The sequence below is a fragment of the Geotrypetes seraphini genome, chromosome 16, assembly GCF_902459505.1.
Source record: "Geotrypetes seraphini chromosome 16, aGeoSer1.1, whole genome shotgun sequence".
In the NCBI taxonomy this organism is placed as follows: Eukaryota; Metazoa; Chordata; class Amphibia; order Gymnophiona; family Dermophiidae; genus Geotrypetes; species Geotrypetes seraphini.
The window spans coordinates 34826358-34848304 of NC_047099.1; the positions used below are offsets into that span (position 1 = coordinate 34826358).

Genomic DNA, 21947 nt, shown 5'->3' on the forward strand with positions numbered 1-21947 from the left:
GGAGATTACTTTCTGCAAAATGTTCTTGCCACCGGGAAGGCTCGAATTCAAAAGGAAAAACCTGTAGTAGGAGTTTGGACTCTTTGGGCTACTGGACTTGCTGGACCTTTGTCTGACCCAGTAAGGTCAGTCTTAATGTTCTCAGCACGCTTCAGCCTCTGAGGCCGTGTCTCTTTCTATGTGCAGTCTCTTCAGTTGCGATCTCCTCCCTCTCCGGGGCGGGTCCCTCCTCCCTCTCCTCCACCCCGGGTGCCGGCACTCTAGATCTCGGAGGTTGCACGCTGCTGGGGTGTTTTTCTCCCCCCCTCTCCCCCATTGTCCTCCCCTCCGGACGCGTTGTCTCCCCCCCACCCTCCCGCATCGGAATCGGTCTGCTCCGGATTGAGCTCTGCTGTGGATTCGAATCGCGCCCCTTTTCGGCTCTTTCGGCTCCTTTTCGGTTCTGGTTCGGGATGACGGTGGATTTCGAGGAATGTCTGAAGGACTCTCCCCGCTTCAGGTAAGACAGAGTGGGGGGGGGCAGGGGAGACTCGTTTTGGAGGGCTAGGGGCAGTTGGGAGACAGAGGAGTTCAGTTTCGGGGTGCTAGGAGGAGGGAGGGAAGAAAGACACTTTAGGAGTACAGGTAGGGGGGGGAAGGGAGGCGACCTTTGATCTGTGGGGTGGGTGGCTGCTGTTCATTTTGGAGATGGGGATATCTCTTGGGAAGGGGTGGTCCATATCTCTTTAGGGATGCTGTGAGTAGAAGGGGGGTGCTAGGAGGAGGGAGGGAAGAAAGACACTTTAGGAGTATAGGTAGGGGGAAGGGAGGCAACCTTTGATCTGTGGGGTGGGTCGCTGAGGTTCATTTTGGAGATGGGGATGTCACGACGGGAGGGACTGCATGATGTCTCTTGGGAATGGGTGGTCCATATCTCTTTAGGGATGCTGTGAGTAGAAGGGGGAGGGGGGAAGAAAGACACTTTAGGAGTACAGGTAGGGGGGAAGGGAGGCAACCTTTGATCTGTGGGGTGGGTGGCTGCTGTTTATTTTGGAGATGGGGATATCTCTTGGGAAGTGGTGGTCCATATCTCTTTAGGGATGCTGTGAGTAGAAGGGGGTGCTAGGAGGAGGGAGGGAAGAAAGACACTTTAGGAGTACAGGTAGGGGGGGAAGGAAGGCGACCTTTGATCTGTGGGGTGGGTGGCTGCTGTTCATTTTGGAGATGGGGATATCTCTTGGGAAGGGGTGGTCCATATCTCTTTAGGGATGCTGTGAGTAGAAGGGGGTTCTAGGAGGAGGGAGGGAAGAAAGACACTTTAGGAGTACAGGTAGGGGGGAAGAGAGGCGACCTTTGATCTGTGGGGTGGGTCGCTGCTGTTCATTTTGGAGATGGGGATGTCACGGCGGGAGGGACTGTTTGATGTCTCTTGGGAACGGGTGGTCCATATCTCTTTAGGGATGCTGTGAGTAGAAGGGGGTGGACCCCATTTGGGATATAAGGGAACGGTCTCCATTGGGTAAGTGGATCTTGTTTGGGGGATGCTTTTAGGAAGTCTTGGTTTCAACAGTGATAATGAGACAATCTGGCTTCTTAGGAGTGATGGTGAATAGCTGCGTTTTAGGTGCTGTTTTTGTTGTGGTTTTTTGTTTTTGTTTTTTTTGGGGGGGGTGCTGAGTTTCTCCAGTCCTGAGCAACTTCCTGCATGCTGAAATGTGGGCACCTAGGGCTGCAGAAATCTCTCCCCTCCCTTCCAGCAAGGCACATCTGGTCTCTGCTCACTTCACTTCCTGGGTTGGACGAAGCCCGGCTCATCCCTGGCTTTCCCATCACTTCGAAACGAAAGCTGTGCCACATAAGCAGGAAGAGCCCACGCTTGTGTGCCAGTTAGCATCCTTATTTCTCTCAGCCGGGGGTAGGGGGGGGTGCCAGTTTTGTTTAGGCCCTCTTATTTGAATCTGCGTTTAAATCCTAACCCTACCAACATATCTGTCATCCCCTCAGTGGTCCCCTAACTATCTCTTCAGTCCCCTCCTATTCCCTTCTTGAGCACTAAGTTCAGACGCCCCTTTTGTCCTGTGTGTCTGTCATAATTAGATTGTAAGCTCTTCTGAGCGGGGGCCGTCTCTCACGTGTACAATGTACAGCGCTGTGTGCGCCTGGTAGCACTATATAGAAATAATACATTGTGGTTTAGGTATGCCGATATTTGCTGTGAAAGTCCTGTTCTCAGAAGGTGTGGGCTAGACCCCCCTGCTTCTCTCTTTCTGAGCCGAAGTGCAGGGCCCAGCTGAAATTGGTGAGGGGACGTCATCTCTCCTTCCTCCCCTTATCTACTGTTCCTCTCACGAGGGGGCAGGAAACGATCCCCATATCATGTTACAAATATCTGTAAGTAGAATGGGTTTGGCATGTTATCTGAGTGGCGTGAATCTTCTTCTTCTCCCACCCCAACCCCATTTCTTCCTCCTGCCGCTGAATGACCCACTTTCCCTATGGGAGGGGCAGAGGGCTGGGAGTAGCGAGACAGGACCTGCCGGGGGATCATAGGCCTGACCCGGGAAAACTGGAAAGACCAGCGGCAGAGAGGTGCGGCCATGAAAAACCCAATGAGCGGAGGCAGGACCCACGAGGAATGGAGGGTGGAGAGTAGGAGGGAAAAGAGAGAAGGGTGGTAAAAAAGAAGGTGGGCACAAAGAAAGGTATAGGAGGGGGGAAGAGACAATTATTTTTTGATATAGATCACGCAAATCAGATCAGGTCTAAGCAGCTTACAATATAAATTGATATTTAAAAAAAAAGTTTAAAAAAAACACATCACACAACACAAAAGGGGAATGGGTAGCACAAAAGGCCAGGTAGGTCTCTGTGTTCCCACTGGTGTATTCTGGAGTGCATCGAGAATGAAAAGCATCAGTGGATAAAAATGTTTGAAGATCTTTCTTAAAGGATAGGTCCTTTAAGGCTTTTATGTGGATGGTTCATTTTTCTAAGAACATAAGAAGTTGCCTCCACTGGGTCAGACCAGAGGTCCATCGCGGCCAGCGGTCCGCTCCCGCGGCGGCCCATCGGGTCTATCACCTGTGAAGTGGTTCCTGACCATTTCTATAACCTACCTCTGCTTCTATCTGTACCCCCTCAATCCCCTTATCCTTCAGGAACTTATCCAAACCTTCCTTGAACCCCCGCACTGTGCTCTGGCCTATCACAACCTCCGGAAGCGCGTTCCACGTGTCCACCACTCTCTGGGTAAAAAAAGAACTTCCTAGCATTTGTCCTAAACCTGTCCCCTTTCAATTTCTCCGAGTGACCCCTAGTACTTGTGGATGAAATTATTTTATGTGGATGATTTCAGTGGACCTTTGGAACTTTGACACTTTCAAATAAAGTCCATTTGGGAACATCGTCACTCCACAGAGTTTTTTTTTGGTTAGAAGACTTTCTTATGTTCTTATAGAGAGAGTAGAGAGGGACAGATTCTTCAAACTTTCGAAACATAAGAGAACAAGAGGGCATTCGGAAAAGTTGAAAGGGGACAGATTCAAAACAAATGCTAGGAAGTTCTTCTTTACCCAACGTGTGGTGGACACCTGGAATGCGCTTCCAGAGGACGTAATAGGGCAGAGTACGGTACTGGGGTTCAAGAAAGGATTGGACAAATTCCTACTGGAAAAGGGGATAGAGGGGTATAGATAGAGGATGACTGCACAGGTCCTGGACCTGTTGGGCCACCGCATGAGCGGACTGCTAGCCACGATGGACCTCAGGTCTGACCCAGCGGAGGCATTGCTTATGTTCTTATGGGAGAGGAGGAGATAGTGGATGCTGTGGATGGACCATTTGGCCTTTATCTGCCATCATGTTTCTAGGTTTCTATAACCATAAAGCTCTAAGACATCACAATGCAGGTGCAAAGAGCCTTAGCCTATAGGAAGAGGAGATGCAAATGTTAAGAGCCTTAGCCAATAGGGAGAGGAGGAGATAGTGGATGCTGCGGATGGACCATTTGGCCTTTATCTGCCATCATGTTTCTAGGTTTCTATAACCATAAAGCTCTATGACATCACAATGCAGATGCAAAGAGCCTTAGCCTATAGGAAGAGGAGATGCAAATGTTAAGAGCCTTAGCCAATAGGGAGAGGAGGAGATAGTGGATGCTGCGGATGGACCATTTGGCCTTTATCTGCCATCATGTTTCTAGGTTTCTATAACCATAAAGCTCTATGACATCACAATGCAGATGCAAAGAGCCTTAGCCTATAGGAAGAGGAGATGCAAATGTTAAGAGCCTTAGCCAATAGGGAGAGGAGGAGATAGTGGATGCTGCGGATGGACCATTTGGCCTTTATCTGCCATCATGTTTCTAGGTTTCTATAACCATAAAGCTCTATGACATCACAATGCAGATGCAAAGAGCCTTAGCCTATAGGAAGAGGAGATGCAAATGTTAAGAGCCTTAGCCAATGCGCTTCCAGAGGGCTTAAAAGGGCAGAGTACGGTACTGGGGTTCAAGAAGGGATTGGACAAATTCCTACTGGAAATGGGAATAGAGGGGTACAGATAAAAGATTACTGCACAGGTCCTGGACCTGTAGGGCCGCCGCGTGAGCGGACTGCTGGGCACGATGGACCTCGGGTCTGACCCAGCGGAGGCATTTCTTATGTTCTTATAGCCGCTTACTATATTGCATAGTTTGGCGTCATCAGCGAATAAGGTTACCTTGCCTTGAAGCCCTTGAGTTAGATCCCCAATGAATATGTTGAAGAGGAGTGGGCCCAGGACCGAACCCTGTGGCACTCCGCTAGTCACCTCCGACATTTTAGAGAGGGTACCGTTAACCCCACCCTCTGAAGTCTGCCATTAAGCCAATCTTTAACCCATGCAGTTAGAGTCTCTCCTAATCCCATCGATCTCATCTTGTTCAGCAGCCTGCGGTGTGGGACGCTGTCGAACGCTTTGCTGAAGTCCAGGTACACGACGTCCAAGGACTCTCCTGAGTCCAGTCTTCTTGTTACCCAGTCAAAGAAGCTGATTAGATTGGACTGGCATGACCTACCCTTGGTGAATCCATGTTGGCTGGGATCCTGGAGATTTCCCTCGTTCAGGATCGTATCTAATTTATACTTAATTAGTGTTTCCATGAGTTTACACACTATTGAGGTGAGGCTTACCGGTCTATAGTTCGCAGCCTCGGCCTTGCAACCCTTTTTATGTAGAGGAACGACGTTGGCTGTTTCCCCGTACTTAGTGAGAGATTGAAGAGCACTGCCATTCTTGAGATGCGTTCACTAGGGTTACCACATGTCCGGGGGAACCCAGTCGTGGCCTCTTTTTTAGAGAACTGTCCGGGTGCACACACGGATTTTTAAACCCTGGCTGCTCCTTGTGAGAGAATGACATGGGGACAAATTTGTCCCCGCTGGAACTCATTTTCCTGTCCCATCCCCGCGAGTTCTTTTCCTGTCCCTGCCCCCATCCTTGCAAACCCTGTCGTCATCTGCACAAGCATCAAACCCTTTAAAATCCTAAGTAGCAACATTCTAGAGCTCAGATTGTGATGTCATAATGCCTCATTCCACCAATGCTTGAGCTCCGTCCTCATCTGCACAAGTTTCAAGTTTCAAGTTTATTAGGAGACTTGATCAATCGCTTAATCAAATATTCTAAGCGATGTACACTTTAAAATTTACAATTATTAAATAAATAAAAAAAAATAAAACAAACAATACAGTACATACAATTACTCAAAAAATGGGTAAGAACTCTTGATATTAACATTGATAAACATGGGAAAGGAGGGATGAAATACAATTCATAAGGTAAAGAAGAAACATTAAGGGAAAATACAAAGGGAAATAGTTAATACAGGTATAATATAGGAAAACATGATACTGAAACTGTAAAATTATGTTGTAAAAGCATCTTTAAAAAGGAAGGTTTTAAGTTCAGTTTTAAATTTTCCAAGCCTCAGACCCTTTAAAATCCTAAGTAGCAACATTCTAGAGCTCAGATTGTGATGTCATAATGCCTCATTCCACCAATGCCTAAGTTCCGTCCTCATCTGCACAAGCCTCAAACCCTTTAAAATCCTAAGTAGCAACATTCTAGAGCTCAGATTGTGATGTCATAATGCCTCATTCCACCAATGCTTGAGCTCCGTCCTCATCTGCACAAGCCTCAGACCCTTTAAAATCCTAAGTAGCAACATTCTAGAGCTCAGCTTGTGATGTCATAATGCCTCATTCCACCAATGCCTAAACTCCTTTCAAATGAGAGAAGTGGGATTTGAATTGTGGCTTCACAGTTTCACTGCCCTACCCACTGGGGCTACTACTCGTCGGGAGTTGCAGATGACGTGAAACTATTCGAGCTGGTTGAAACACGAGCTGAACCGCAGAAGGACCTTGCCAGAAGGGAGAAGTGGGCGTCAAAATGGCAGATGAAGTTTAACATAGTGAATGCAAAGTAATGCAAAAAATATCCTAATTATAGTTGTAAAATATTGGATTCCAGATCAGGAGGTGGTGCTTGGGAAAAGAATCTTGGGATCGTCATGTACGATATATTCTAAATTTGTGTGGACACGGCCAAAAAAAGCAAACAGAATATGAGGAGTTATGTAGAGAGCAAAGTACTATAAAATGTTCACAATTATAATACTTCTGTATAGATCCATGGTGCCAATGCTAGGGTTACTAGATTTCTTCTGCCCCTAGCTCTGTCCCCTCATTTCCTTTCCCGAGTCCAGGCCGTGCCCTGCGCAGATGTGACGTGATGACATCACACATCATCGCGTCACATACTGTGCATGCTCTGAGGCCCTCCAAACGCGGCCCCGGGCGCGGGAAACCCGGACAAACTGCCAGGGTTTGAAAATCTGGGCACCCGGACAGTTCTCTAAAAAAGAGGCCACGACCGGGTTTCCCCGGACATGTGGTAACCCTAGCGAACGCATCTCAAGAATTGCGTGCAGCTTTGGTTGCCTGATCTCAAAAAAAAAAAAAAAAAAAAGATAGAGGAACTGCGAAAGAGGCAGAGAAGGGTAAGAAAACAATAGAGGGATAAAATGACTCAGCTGCAAAGAAAGGCCAAATAAGTTAGGGCTCTTCAGCTTGGCCAAGAGGAGATGTGACAGAGGTCTATATGAGTATGGGGTGGAACAGATATTGAACAACTACTCCTTTGATAGCCATGAAATAACAATTTTATTAAATAACTAGTCTTTAAGCCCGTTACATTAACGGGTGCTAGAAAGCAGCCCCCTTTCCCTCTCCCTCTCCAGTTCCTCCCTAACTGTCTCTCCGTAGCCCCCCTTCTGTCTTCCCTCCCAAGCAAAGCTGTCTGCCTCCCAGCACACCCCTCCCCCCCAAAGCAGACCCCTTTCCCTCTACCCCTCCAATTCCTCCCTGACTGTCTCTCCGTGGCCCCCCATTTTGTCTCCCCCCCCAAGCAAAGCTATCTACCTCCCAGCACACCCCTCCCCCAAAGCAGACCCCTTTCCCTCTGCCCCTCCAGTTCCTCCCTGACTGTGTCTCCGTGGCCCCCCTTCTGTCTCCCCCCCCAAGCAAAGCTGTCTGCCTCCAAGCACACCCCTCCCCCAAAGCAGGCCCCTTTCCCTCTCCCGCTCCAGTTCCTCCCTATCTCTCTGTGGCCCCCCCCTTCTGTCTCCCCCCCCCCAAGCAAAGCTGTCTGCCTCCATGTGTTCACTTAGCAGATGGCAGATATAAAACAAATTGTCGAAAGTATTTGTCACTCAATGAGCAATCACGCTTTGGAATTAGCTGCCAGAGGATGTGGCCAATGTGGCTACAGCTGGACTTGAAAAGGCCCAAAGCGTGATCTCGCCTTGAGTATTGTGTTCAACGCTGCTCTCAAAAAAGATACTATAATGTTCAGGGATAATAATTGTAGACCTGAGGTCAAAAATGGTCTATGATATCAAATTGTGCAACTGACCTCCATTATATAGCAAAATTCATGGAGAGTGATCAAAATGATGTTATAAGATTCCTCAGAGCTATGGAACTCTGTAAGGAAGGCTTGAAAACCTCCCTTGGGTGAAGAGTTCACCTTCCAGTCATAGTTGTTTTATAAAAAAAAACCTTGATCACTGCTCCACAGAATATTGCTTGATTTTGGTTCAATAAACTTTTATATTTGAAAAGACTTAAATGCGTTCAAAAGTCACTCAAAAAAGATACAGCAGAATTAGAAAAGGTTCAAAGAGGAGCGACCAAGGTGACGAGAGGATCGGAGCAACCAAGATGACCAAGGGGACGGAGCTCCTCTCGTATGAGGAAGGACATATACCCCCCCCCCCGACACGTACATTACAGTTGGTTGACTTTCAGAGACCGGGACTTCCTTCACCCAAAAAAATGGCTCATTATGAATCAGTTCATAATTCTGCTTTTCCTTTTATATCTCCATCCCTATGGAATGACATTTCCCCCAAGTTATTCAAAGTGAACTTTCATTTCCAAGATGTAAGTCTCATTGAAAACTCATTTTGGCATTTAATTTGACGTAACTTTTAGATCGGCAGTTGACATGAGAAGACTGCATTCAGGAGACCACAACAAAAAGAGATTTGGGAGGGGGGGGGGTTTCTTCTCTTCAATATTTGGATTTAGGTCTTACCTGTTGATAATGGCGTTCTTTTCTCTTTTTTTTAACAGATTTTAGCGTGTTAAGCCACATGGATCGTAAATTGTGGTATAATACATTTTAATAAAGAGGTTAGGGCTTTTCAGCTTGGAAAAGAGACGGCTGAGGGGAGATAGGATTGAAGTCGACAAAATCCTGAGTGGAGTAGAACGAGGACAAGTGGATCGATTTTTCACTAGGGGACACCCGATGAAGTTACAGGGAAATACTCTTAAAACCAATAGGTGAAAATTTTCTTTCACTCGGAGAATAGTTACGCTCTGGAACGCGTTGGCAGAGGTTGTGGTAAGAGCGGATAGCGTAGTTGGTTTTAAGAAAGGTTTGGCTACTAAAAGGGGTGAGTTATACATCGAGTGGATCTACTCTTTAGGACCTGATGGGTACCTTTAAGTGACCTGGTTTTGCCATGGCTGGCGATGGGGTGCCGGGAATGATCGATTTTTGTCGGACCGTGCACAGCTTACCTTCTGTTTTTATTCAAACATAAGAAACGGACTGTTTTTCAGAGGTCTTGGCTCCACAGGGATCAATCTCAGGAGTAAGAGAAAATAGTACTTGACAAAGAGGCTGGCGGGTGAATAGAATAGCCTCATGGGAAAAGCGGTGGAGAAAGAATCAGTGAAGAGATTCAGACAAGCCTGAGAGAAGCACACGGGATCTGTTAAGTGCAAGAAATGAGGGGTAAAATGTGGTATGTGTGGTACTGGAACAGGAAGGAAATTGTGCAGGGATAGTGTCCTTGCCGGTTGTCAGACTCTCTGTCTCTAACCGTAAGACTTGGGGAAGGAGATATTGAGACACATCAAGAGTGATTTTATAAACAAATTTCGCATGTGAAACGCTGATTTACTTATGCAAACAGGCTTCTGTAAAATTAGGCCGCACCTCGCAAGCCATGGATCCCTCAGAATAATCAAAAAAAAAAGTAGGCTCAGATAAACGGTCTTCCGAAATAAAAGGGAGAGAGACCTGAAGAGGTCCAAAGAACAATTTTATTAAATAATATGTTGGACGAGCTCTCAATATGGCAACCGTTCTCTCTCAAACTGAAGAAGACTGGTGGGCATAGGCTCTGTAGTTGCAGCTTGACTCTGGGAAAAGCAAAGCTTTCTGGGGATTTAAGTCCACAGAGCGCGTTTTACTTATACATCTTAGCATAAACACTTAAAACTTGTTCTTTGTCTGGGTGGCCAGAGAATTGGATAGAGGGTGTGCGCTAGATGTAGTGTATTTAGATTTTAGCAAAGCCTTTGACTGAGTGCCCTCGGGGGTGGGTCCCAAAGTGACGGGCTGGGTCAAGAACCGGTTGAGTGGAGGGCGACAGAGGGGAAGTGATCAATGGAGATCGCTCTGAGGAAAGGGATGTCACCAGTGGTGTGCCTCAAGGGTCTGTTCTAGGGCCTGTTCTTTTTAACATTTTTATAAACGATATCGCTGAAGGGCTGTCGGGTAAGATTTGCCTCTTTGCGGATGATACCAAAATCTGCGATAGAGTAGACACGCCGGATGGTGTGAATAAGATGAGGAAAGACCCGACGAAGCTTGACGAATGGTCTGAAATTTGGCAGCTAAAATTTAATGCTAAGAAATGCAAGGTCATGCATTTGGGCTGCAAAAACCCTGAGGGAACGGTACAGTTTAGGGGGTGAAGAACTTATGTGCACGACGGAAGAGCGGGACTTGGGTGTGATTGTATGTGATGGTCTTAAGGTGGCCAAACAGGTCGAAAAGATGACGGCGAAAGCTAGAAGGATGCTAGGTTGCATAGGGAGAGGTATGGCCAGTAGGAAAAAGGAGGTATTCTGTATAAGACCTCATTTAGAATATTGTGTACAATTCTGGAGGCCGTACCTTCAAAAAGATGTAAAAAGGATGGAGTCGGTCCAGAGGAAGACTACTAAAATGGTATGTGGTCTTCGTCATAAGGAATATGGGGACAGACTTAAAGATCTCAATCTGTATACTTTGGAGAAAAGGCGGGAGAGGGGAGATATGATAGAGATGTTTAAATACCTACGTAATGTAAATACGCATGAGTCGAGTCTCTTTCGTTTGAAAGGAAACTCTGTAATGAGAGGGCATAGGATGAAGTTAAGAGGTGATAGGCTCCGGAGTAATCTGAGGAAATACTTTTTCATGGGAAGGGTGGTGGATGCGTGGAACTGTCTCCCGGAAGAGGTGGTGGAGACAGAGGCTGTGTCTGAATTCAAGAGGGCCTGCATTCTTCAAAGCAAAGCTTGCGGGTCAGTGGTTGTGGCCATTCATACTCTGATTCTTATGTGAGCCAAGGATAATGAAGCCATTGTGACATCATTGATGTGATTGGTTCTTAGGCACTGGTGGAATGAGGCATTATGACATCACAATATCTGCTCTGGATACCAGAGACTGTCATTCTTCAGTGTCTATCTCAACCTCAGTCCTTCTACACCAGCATTCTTCAAAGCAAAGCTTGTGGGTCAGAGGTTGTGGCCATTCATACTCTGATTCTTATGGAAGCCAAGGATAATGAAGCCATTGTGACATCACTGATGTGATTGGCTCTTAGGCACTGGTGGAATGAGGCATTATGACATCACAATATCTGCTCTGGAATGTTGCTGCTCAATCTCAGCATTCTTCAAAGCAAAGCTTGCGGGTCAGTGGTTGTGGCCATTCATACTCTGATTCTTCCCGCTTTCCTTAAAGAATGACATGAAGATGGTTTCCCGTGGTTATCCACGGGGATGGGAACGGTGATGAATTTTGTCACTGTGTCATTCTCTAACTTGTATCTCTTGCACCTTTGTGCATCTCTTGCACCTTCGGAACAGCAAGTCCCTGCAGTGCAGCAGAATAATGAAAGGACGAGGTGTCGGGGGGGAGAGGGGCTTTGGGAAAGCTAGAAATGCGTAACTTGGTCTGAAAAACACATAAACCACCAAGTCCGCTAATTACCCCAGTGAGCAGGATACAGGGTCTGCATGAAGGGAGGGGGATGCTACAAGGGACCTTGAAGCTTAGAAAGATGCAGCTTTCAACCTGCTTTCGGGCTTCCCTTCCAATATTTTGCCTCTGGCTGGAGAGCACGGCAAATGCCAGGTTCGTAGGCCTGCATCAATGCAATCTTACGAAAAGATAGCTTGACGACTGACTGTGTGGGTTTGTTACCTGAACATATGTGCAATTGAGCGTAGGCTCCTTTGGCCTGCCCGGTCACCATGGCAACCTGCTGCTGTTTCCAGGCAACCGTAGGATTTTTGCCAGGAAGTGGTGTAGGCCCGATGGAGCGATTAGCACAGGCAGGAAGTGAGCCACCCACCACAAAAGTCAAGCTGACAGACTCTTTTTTTGATGTCCTTATCATGCTGGCTCTAGACTGTTGTGCATGCAGGTGGCCCACAGCCTCGTGTGGGACTGGGTCGCCCATGGAAACCTGTGCTGAGAACAAGCGGGCTTGCGGCTCAGCCTTTGGCCTTAAGACTTTAAATCAAGCAGCTTAGGTGTATGCTTCATGGGAGAGTGCGAGAAAAAGGTCATTTTTAAAGCAACATGACGGCCTGTCCTTCTATTTATTCATTTGTTGCCTTTCCAGATCTCCCCAAAGAGCTCAGAACAGTTTACAAGTTAACATACATAATATACACTTCACAGGTTTACAATTTGTCATAGTTTCCGTGCAAGATTTATCAATATAAGTTTTTATCCTAACCTGCCACATACTGAGGATCTGGTGCCAATATACATTAATTCTTTGTGATCTATCGGCCTTAGGCAGGGGAGTTAGGTGAAGAGGTATGTCTTTGTTGCTTTTCTAAAATTGAGGAGTCCTTTAAGGGATCTGATCTGCGGGGGGGGGGGGGCAGTTGTTTCCAGTGGCTCGGTACGAAGTGGGAGTAGGAACGTCGTTTGGCAGTTTGCAGTTGAAGAGCACAGCCAGGGGGGCGTTTTGAGGTGTATTTCCTCCCTGGGAGCGGAGCAACCTATTCGGTAGGTACGGAGGAAGATTAGTCGACAAGCAGCCCGGGCGCTATGTCATGCAAGGTTTCAAACGCCCTTGAAGGCCCTTGAAGACACAATGTGTGGCTAATGTCGTACCACCAACATTTGGACAATTCTTATTCTTGGCTGTTTCAGAACAGTTTGAGAATGGTAGAAAAACATAACGAATCGTGGTAGGCGAAAAGAAGAAACATCATAACAGATCATATTGTGGTCACAATTGTTATTTTTTTTTTCTCCAGTTCCACACATTGTGGACACCGAGGACAGCCAAATTATGCCACTCCGCAAATTCTGACTTGCGTTGGTCACGTCACAAGGAAATTGGTACTTTTATGCATCAAGTTTATTACTGTGGCAATCTTCAAATTTTGGGGAGGAGTGACATGTGGTCTACAATGCAAGCCATTCTTAAATTTGAAGACTCGCCCCTAGATCCATAGAGGGGCATAATCAAAGCAAACATCTAAGTCCATTTTGGGCCTAGGATGCTAGTCGCCCAAAGACGGCAGCGTCCAAAGTCCATTCTTGAAAAATACTTCTCAAATTTTTTCCCCCCCGAAAATCGTCTACTTCTACGTCCAGCCGTTTGATCGTCCAGACGGCTAGTACGTCCGTCTGTGTTTATACTACATTCTCAACCAAAAAATCGTTCAAGTCCCGAACGCCTAGCACGTGGACGGGGGAGGGGCCAGCATTGCGATGGACTGGCCACCCAGACATGGCAACGGAGTAGTGGGGCACTGCTGTGAACTTCACAAAAAGGGTGCCACATAAATATCTCACCACAACTCCCTCACAGGCCATGGTGAGCCCCACAAAACACCCCAAAGACCTACTATTCCAACCTGTCTACAGCCCCAATAGCCCTTGTAGCTGCAGGTGCCCCTATATGGCAGTAGAGTAGGGTTTGTTTGCTTTTTTGGTAGACTCACATTTTCCATCATGAATTCAATGGTTAGAGTGGCTTATGGGCCTGGATCCTTCACTGGGCCTGTATGATTCACTAGCCTCCCCCCCCCCCCGCCCCCCCGACTACTTAAGCCACTTCTGTGTAGCTCTACTAGGCTTATATTCTGGAGGCAGGTATCTACATTTTTATTCCAATTTTTATGGCGGTGTGTATGGGGGGGTCACTAATCACTGGGGGGGGTCTGTACTTTGGTTATCTGATCACTTTGGATACCTTCTGAGCACTTAGACCTGTTTTTAGATTGTCTAAATCACAACGTATAAGTTCTGTCCAGGCCTCGTAACCCTTTTGATTATCCCTGCAGTAGGACTAAGGGCTCCTTTTACAAAGTCGCGCTAGGAGCAGGCGGTAGATTTCCGGCTAGCGGGCGCCAATCGGGTGCGTGCGTTAAAACCCCTAGCGCGGCTTTGTAAAAGGAGCCCGAAGTCTAGTTTGGCCCACACACCGCCCTAACCAGTCCCTCAAAAATGCCCCTTCCTGCTCTGGGCATGATTCAGAGGCCTAAAAAGCCTTTGGATACGCCTAAAACCCCATTTCAGTTATCGGCCTTGGACGACCTGTCTTCTCGATTGTCCGAGTGCTGACTTGGGTGGGTTTTTAGACCGATTTCTGTTTCGATTATGAGCCCCATAATCTATAAGTCATCGGCTCTGACTTCACATCTCTCAGAAGAAGACAAAACCATAGAAACATAGAAACATAGAAGATGACGGCAGAAAAGGGCTACAGCCCATGAAGTCTGCCCACTCTGCTTACCCACCCCCTGTCTATGCCCTAATGACCCAATTTCCTTATCTTGACCCTCGTAGGGATCCCACATGGGTATCCCATTTATTCTTAAAGTCTGGCACGCTGTCTGCCTCGATCACCTGCACTGGAAGCTTGTTCCAATGATCAACCACTCTCTCTGTGAAGAAATACTTTCTGGTGTCGCCATGAAATTTTCCGCCCCTGAGTTTGAGTGGCCAAGGGTCCCTTGAGAAAGAAAATATCATCTTCCACTTCGACACGTCCCGTGAGGTACTTAAATGTTTCGATCATGTCTCCCCTCTCCCTACGTTCCTCGAGAGTGTAGAGCTGCAATTTGTTCAGTCTCTCTTCGTACGAGAGACCCTTGAGCCCCGAGATCATCCTGGTGGCCGTCCGCTGAACCGATTCAATTCTGCGCACATCTTTATTGTAATGTGGCCTCCAGAATTGCACACAGTACTCCAGATGAGGCCTCACCATGGCCCTGTACAACGGCATTATGACTTCAGGCTTTCGGCTGACAAAACCATCTTTGACTTCTTTCTATAGCTTTAAAACTTGTTATCAATATCTGGAAAGATAATTGGGTTTTGCCATACAAAAAATATAGTTCTTTAAATTAGTCTTTTAAAAAAAATCAGAAAATGGAAGTCAACCTTTTGATACTTTATTATATATCGGTATAAGCATGTATATGTTTATTGTCGTTTTTATCTTTCTGCAGCTTTTATATTGTAACATTTATAATTCAATAAATATTTGAAACAAACAAAAATGCAATATATACCAAAAACCAGAGCCAAGTTCTTTTCAAGGTTGACTAGTATTTGGATAGGAAAAGCTTCTCTCAGGTCTTCCTCTTGTCTTGAGGCATGATGTCTGTGGCTCCGTCATCTCTCTCCCCTTCAATCCGATCAAAATTCTACTGCACGACTTATACTCCATAAGAGCCACCGTACTCACATGACCTCTCTCCTCAGGTCACTTCGTTGGCTCCCTATCCATATGCAATTCAAACTCCTCTTACTGCATTCACTCTGCAGCCCCCCCCCCCAATATCTCTCCTCATTTATCTCCCCTGTTCATTGTGGTGAAATCAGTTAGCTTAGCAGGGTTTAAAAAAAGACTTGAATAGTTTCCCAAAGGAGAAGTCCTTAGGCCATTATTGAGATGGTATGGGGAAATCCACTGCTTATTCCTAGGGGAAATCCGGACGTCTTGTAACCTTAGGTGTCTGCACAGTAACCTTGCTTCCTTAAGGTTAATAGATTTTTATTTTCAGACTGTAAATATCTGCTTGGTTTATAGTTTGCAATGACGTGTTGAAAATACCACGGTGTTTGATGATAAACAGTTTGATGGATCATAGAAATAACCTTGGGTTGTACTTGAAATAAAACTGGCAACCGGTGTAATTTCTTCAAAATTGATGTCATATGTTATTGAGAAAACTGGAAAATTTAGGAATGAGGGGTACTGTTTTGCAGTGGTTTAAATCATACCTACTTGACCGTACCTTTAAAGTGTGCGATGGTTGTATGGCATCAGAGGAGGTTCCTATATGGAAAGAGAATGGAAGAAAACCAGACTTAAACTAAAGCTTAACTTGATATACCGGTAAACCAGACTTTAAACTAAAGCTTAACTTGATATACCGGTAAACCAGACTTTAAACTAAAGCTTAACTTGATATACCGGGTCATCAACCTAAGGAAGCTCGACTCGGTTTACAACAGTTAAATAACTGAAAAAAGTAAAAACAGAGGTTTCAAAAGAGATTAATTTTCAAAATGTTTAGCAAATAGAAAGGTTTTTCGAACATTTACAAAAAGATTGCAAAGGACTGGGGCTCTTCAGAGTTAAGGTGAGTTCATTCCATAGTTGCGAAAGTTTAAAAGCCAAAGATTGACTGAAGATCTTAACTCCTTTAATTCCTTTTCTGGAAGGAAGGAAGAGTTTGAATTGTTGGTTGCCTCTTGCATAGGAGAAGCTGTAGACGTTCCATAATAAGGGAGCGAGGGGAATAAAAATACCATATTGCATTACATTAGTGACTTTTATTCCGTCATTACCTTGCGGTTCAAGGCGGATTACAGAAGAGGATTTCTGGACCTGTCCAGAGGTGTTACAGAGTAGAGCGGGGTTGCTTCAGAGGATTGAAATGTTTCATACGGTGTAAGTTAGTCTTCATGGATTTCTTGACATCGTCAGTACACAGAAGGCCCCCAGCGAGAAGGCTGCTGGCCCGACAGTTGCGGTTGGCGGGGATCGGTTGGTAAGGATGGAGGGTCAACGGCGAGTGGGGGGACGGACGCGCGGCTGCCTACAACTAGGGCTTATATTAATAAAATTATGAAAGAGATGCAAGCACATTTGAATTGAATTCTAAGATAAACCGGGAGCCAATGAAGACTCGGGAGCAAAGGGGGGGCCTAGAGGGTAGCTCCAGTAATTAGGAAACAAGACCACGTCGAATTATGGCTAAACAGATCTGGATGGATGGGAGTGGACATTGATGACCATTCCAGTAGTGGGGGGAATAAGGCCAGTGCTGGGCCAGGCTTTTACAGTCTGGGCCCCCAAAATGGAGAGGACAGATCATGATCAAATATGCATAAGCAGATATCCAGATATCTTAACCCAACCCTTCCCACTCCTCCTAGATAAATTCTCCCCCAAAACCTCCACTTAAATAATCTCTTCCTCCCCAAAACGCCAACCAAGTATTCAGATCCCTGAAATGTAACGTAATCTTATTTGTACTCTAACTGTAATCTATTTGTTATATCACACAGTAACGTACAGTCAATTTAATAACCAATTTGCAAGTTCTTCCGGAATTAATCCAGGTACCTCTCCTCCCTTGTAACCAAAAAAAAACAAAACCCCAAAACTGTTGTAACTTCACTGGAAATGTCCAGTTAGCTCTTTTGAACTGCAAGGTATAGGCGGAATAGAAGTCCCTAATGTAATGTAATGTAATAAGCATGTTATATCACATGCCATGAGTTGATCTTGTTGGGCAGAATGGATGGAGCACGCAGGTCTTTATCTGCCATCATCTACCTTGTTTCTTCTCCATCTGCAGTGGTATCTTCTATCCACCTGTAGGGTTACCGGATTTTGTGGAGCCAAAAATGGGACCTGTGGCCCTGCCCCATTCTGCCCGTGTCCAGCCCGGCCCTGCCTTCACGTAAACCTCCTCTCCTCGAGCTTGGAGCCACATCGGGAGGACCTCCGAGCATGCCCGGATGTGATGATGTCACATGCATGGGACATCATCGCATCACATCCGTGCATGCTCGGAGGCATTCTAGACATGGTCCTGAACTTGGCGCTCTTCGAAAATCCAAACGGCTGTTTTTTTGTTTTTTTTAATCTGTCTTGTCACCCGGACAGTCCTCCAAAAAGAGGGCATGACCGAGTTTTCCCTGACTTCTGGTAACCCTATCCACCTGTAGGTTCTTCAACACTTTATTCCAAGAGAATCAATAGTATTTCTCTCCCCACCCCCCCTCTCTTTCTCTTTCCAGTTCCTTATTTGACACGTTTTCTTTCTCTTCCTCTTTGTCTCTGTTTTAATCTTCACAATTGCATCTCTGTTCTTGATGTCCTTTTTTTCTCCAAAACATCCCCTAATTATTCATTATGAAAACATTCATATCAATAGTCAGCCTCATGGGCAGCTTTATTTTTAAATGCCAGCTGTGGTGGTTAAAAAAAAAGTCCAGATAACTTTAGGGCAGCCTTCTGTCTGTCCTAAGTTATCCAGATAGCTGACTGACTATTGCCATGGTCTGGATAAGTTCTATAACCTTCCAGGCTCTGCCACACTCTCCACCTCCCCCCCCCCCCCCGGCACTGTCTGCATAGTGCAGAGGTGGTCTGTAAGGCTATTCAGAGGTCCTAACCACTAGTCCTAACTCCACCGACTTGTAAAGCGGCATATTTGTCTATCATTCCCTCTGTAGTCCCTGACTTTCTCTACCTCTCCATCCCTTTGTAGTTTTCTACAGGAACTGCATGTATTTATTCACCATTTTTGCCAAGTGTGTCTGCCATAATTAGAATGTAAGCTCTTTCGGGCAGGGACTGTCTCTTACATGTTTAATGTACAGCGCTGTGGGCTGGCAGCCCTCAGTGTTTTGGTGACCGCTGCTGGCATTAGTTCGGTGCCATTGACTCGTGTTCGAGTTCTAGCGGCTTGATGAATTACAGATCTAAAAAGAAATTGGTTTTGGGCCAGTCCGGTAAGGTCCTCCAGCGTCATTCCCATGGTTATTTTCAGTGTGCCAAGCCATCTCATTGCAGGTCGTCCTTTTCACCCGGTTCCTTCGATCTTCCCAAAAATGATAATCTTCTCCAGTGATCTCTCTCTTCTGATGGTGTGACCAAAATAAGACAGTCGTAACTTTATCATCTTAGCCGGTTTGATCTCTTCCAGAATCAATTTGTTAGTCTTCTGGCGGTCCATGGCGCCCCTAAAATCCTTCTCCAGCACCAAAGCTCAAATGAGTAATAATAATAATAATAACTTTATTTTTGTATACCACAGTACCAGAATAGTTCAGAGCGGTTTACATGACAAGAGACTGTACATCGACAGGGAAGTTACAAATAAGTCAATCAATCAATATAACTTAGCAAGTTGGGAGCAGGCAAGAAGGAGATAGCGAGGATAAACAAGTCAATCAGCGTAGCTTAGGAAGTCGGGTGCAGGTAGGTAGGAGGTGCAGGTAGGTAGGAGGTGCAGGTAGGTAGGAGGTGTAGGTAGGTAGGAGGTGTAGGTAGGTAGGAGGTGCAGGTAGGTAGGAGGTGCAGGTAGGTAGGAGGTGTAGGTAGGTAGGAGGTGCAGGTAGGTAGGAGGTGTAGGTAGGTAGGAGGTGTAGGTAGGTGGGAGGTGCAGGTAGGTAGGAGGTGTAGGTAGGTAGGAGGTGCAGGTAGGTAGGAGGTGTAGGTAGGTAGGAGGTGCAGGTAGGTAGGAGGTGTAGGTAGGTAGGAGGTGTAGGTAGGTAGGAGGTGTAGGTAGGTAGGAGGTGTAGGTAGGTGGGAGGTGCAGGTAGGTAGGAGGTGTAGGTAGGTAGGAGGTGCAGGTAGGTAGGAGGTGTAGGTAGGTGGGAGGTACAAGGCGTAGATAAAGGTAGAGATACAAGGATGGCAGGAGTCAGAGATATTTGTCAAAGAGATAAGTTTTGATTGATTTCCTGAAAGTTTGGTAAGAGGGAGAATTAGAGATGAGAGTGGATAGACATTTGTTCCATTTGCCTGCCTGGAACGCCAGGGATCTGTCAAGGAATCTCTTGTAGATGCTGCCCGGAAAGTTCAATGCTGGACCGTGTACTATGCACCATGGGCCTTTCCAACTCCGTCCACCTACTGGCACCAACATGGCTCCTGGATTCGAAACTCCGCGTTTCCGTGACGTCATTTCCGCCGGAAATCATGTTTTTATTTTTGTTTTCGTGTTTTGAATGATTTCCGGCGGAAATGACGCCACGGAAACGCGGAGTTTCAAATCCAGGAGCCATTTTGATGCCAGTAGGTGGACGGAGTTGGAAAGAACGAGAGTTTGTTATGGGGTTTCCCTGATGCAGCCACTGGTTGTCGAAACGAGGGCCTTGTTGGAAATAAAGTGTAGTTACTTACCTGTAACGTAGGTTCTCCGTGGACAGCAGGATGAGTCAGCCACATATAGGAGATCGCCGCCCAGGTCCGCCCCTCCTGCACAACCAGCCAACCAGCAGCCAGACCCGCCTCCTTGAAGAGAGAACTCGTCGGGGAACCCCTCCTGACATCAGCAGGCAGGGAGACTGCAGGGGCACGCCTCCCCGATCAACTCAGGATGCCGGCTCAGCTACAAGCAGCCTGAGAACGGGGCACAACGAAGCACGCTGCAGGGAGAGGAATCGGCACTCCCCCCACCAGCACACTCGGCATCGGGATGCTTCCCGATCTCCCCGGGGGGAGCCTTTCCGCCGCCACCACCACCAGCGCAGCCGTAGCAGGGGTGACAGAAGGCGCAATCACCACTCTCCTGCAGGACACAGATCCAGAGGGAGAGGCAGCAGGCGACCATACAGCACATCATCTCCCTCCAGCCCTTCTGCATCCTCACCACTGACCAAGCAACGCAAGGACTGCACGGAGGGAATGCCCCACCTGGAGCGTCAGACGACCGGCCAGGGGGTCGAGCGTCAGACGACCGGCCAGGGGGTTGACCATCAACAACTGGTCCAGCTTCTGACCCAGCTTCTTGCTCAGCAGGGGACCCCCCAGACACTGCAGCAGCCCAGCACCCAGATGAGCAGCGCCCAAGCTCTACAAGTTAACAGAGCCGCTGACATCGACACGGGGGACGAATCTGATGACAGCTTCTTGAGCGCCTACAACTCGGACCGATCCCCTGCGCCATCTCAAACACAGACGACAGCGAAGCCCCCGGCACAAGCACCGGAGGACCTAGCCTATCCCAAGTTTATCCAGAAACTCGCTGTCCTCCTTGGGATCCATGTGGAGTTGGAAAGAACGAGAGTTTGTTATGGGATTTCCCTGATGCAGCCACTGGTTGTCGAAACGAGGGCCTTGTTGGAAATAAAGTCACTTATCTTCACTTCACTGCTGTAGGTGCATTAGCCGGAACATCATGATATTGGACGGAGTTAAGGGTCATCAGTGAAGAGAAGTACATTTTTTTTTGGTCTCTTGTTCTGTTTCTTTTCCCTGTGCACTGCGGTGGGATGTTTTCCTGTTTTTGAAAACGACATTTTGAGAACAGTGGAGTTTTTTGCCCGTGATACAGAATAAGAACGGCTCAAAAACCCCATTGGGTTGCCGTCTGCTTAGTATTGATGGTTGAGGCTTTTTCTCCACCTTTGATTAAATGGTTTCCAGTGGGTGCTTCCACCACTTGGCAAATAAACATTTTTTTCCTTAGATTTTTGAATTAATTGTTATTTTTGTTTTTGTACTTGTGAGACAGAGACATTTAAATACCCGCCTGGCATAACTGCGCATGAGCCACGTCTCTTTCGACTGAAAGGAAATTCTAGAATAAGGGGGGCATAGGATGAAGGTGAAAGCAAACTCTACACGCAGTGTTCTAGAATACCGAGGACGTGCATTCAAATCGGGCACTGGGAATTACACCTGGCACCCCCTTTGAGAGCCCATTATAGAATAGGATGGAACGTGGATTTTTTTCAGCACCATGTACCAAATTTAGGCCATAAATTGTTACAAGAGCATTTGTGTAGGGTTGAAGAACAACAAAAAAAAGGGGACATGTGGCCACGCCCTGTTCTGCCCCCCAGCCACACCTCATTCTGCTGCCAGCCACGCCCTGTTCCATCCTCCCTCCCCCCAGCCCCTTCCCTGAGTTTGGGCCATGTCTGGAGAGCCTCCGAGCAAGAGCGGAAGTGAAGCGATGATGTCACGTAAATGGGATGCCCATGTGGGATCCCTTAGAGGGTTAAGCCAAGGGAACCTGTCACCAGGAGTGGGATCCCTTGGATAGTAGACTTGGGAGTGGGTCAGTAGAGTGAGCAGACTTGATGGGCTATGGCCCTTATCTGCCATCATCTTCTATGTTTCTATGAGC

At 46.8% G+C, this 21947-nt stretch overlaps 1 protein-coding gene across 3 annotated transcripts in view; it reads left to right on the forward strand.

Moving 5' to 3' along the window:
• The first annotated feature begins 297 nt into the window (after positions 1–297).
• The window catches only part of ACAP1 (ArfGAP with coiled-coil, ankyrin repeat and PH domains 1), a 51521-nt gene continuing 29871 nt past the window's right edge, over positions 298–21947 (forward strand). For 2 of the 3 annotated variants that reach the window (XR_004537275.1, XR_004537276.1), the window contains exon 1: positions 298–499. Coding sequence is in view for 1 of the 3 variants with exons in the window: in XM_033925103.1 (XP_033780994.1) it covers positions 453–499 (47 nt within the window). In the remaining 2 variants the exon portion in view is untranslated. The remainder of the gene's footprint in view (positions 500–21947) is intronic. The other variant, XM_033925103.1, reaches the window with a different exon arrangement.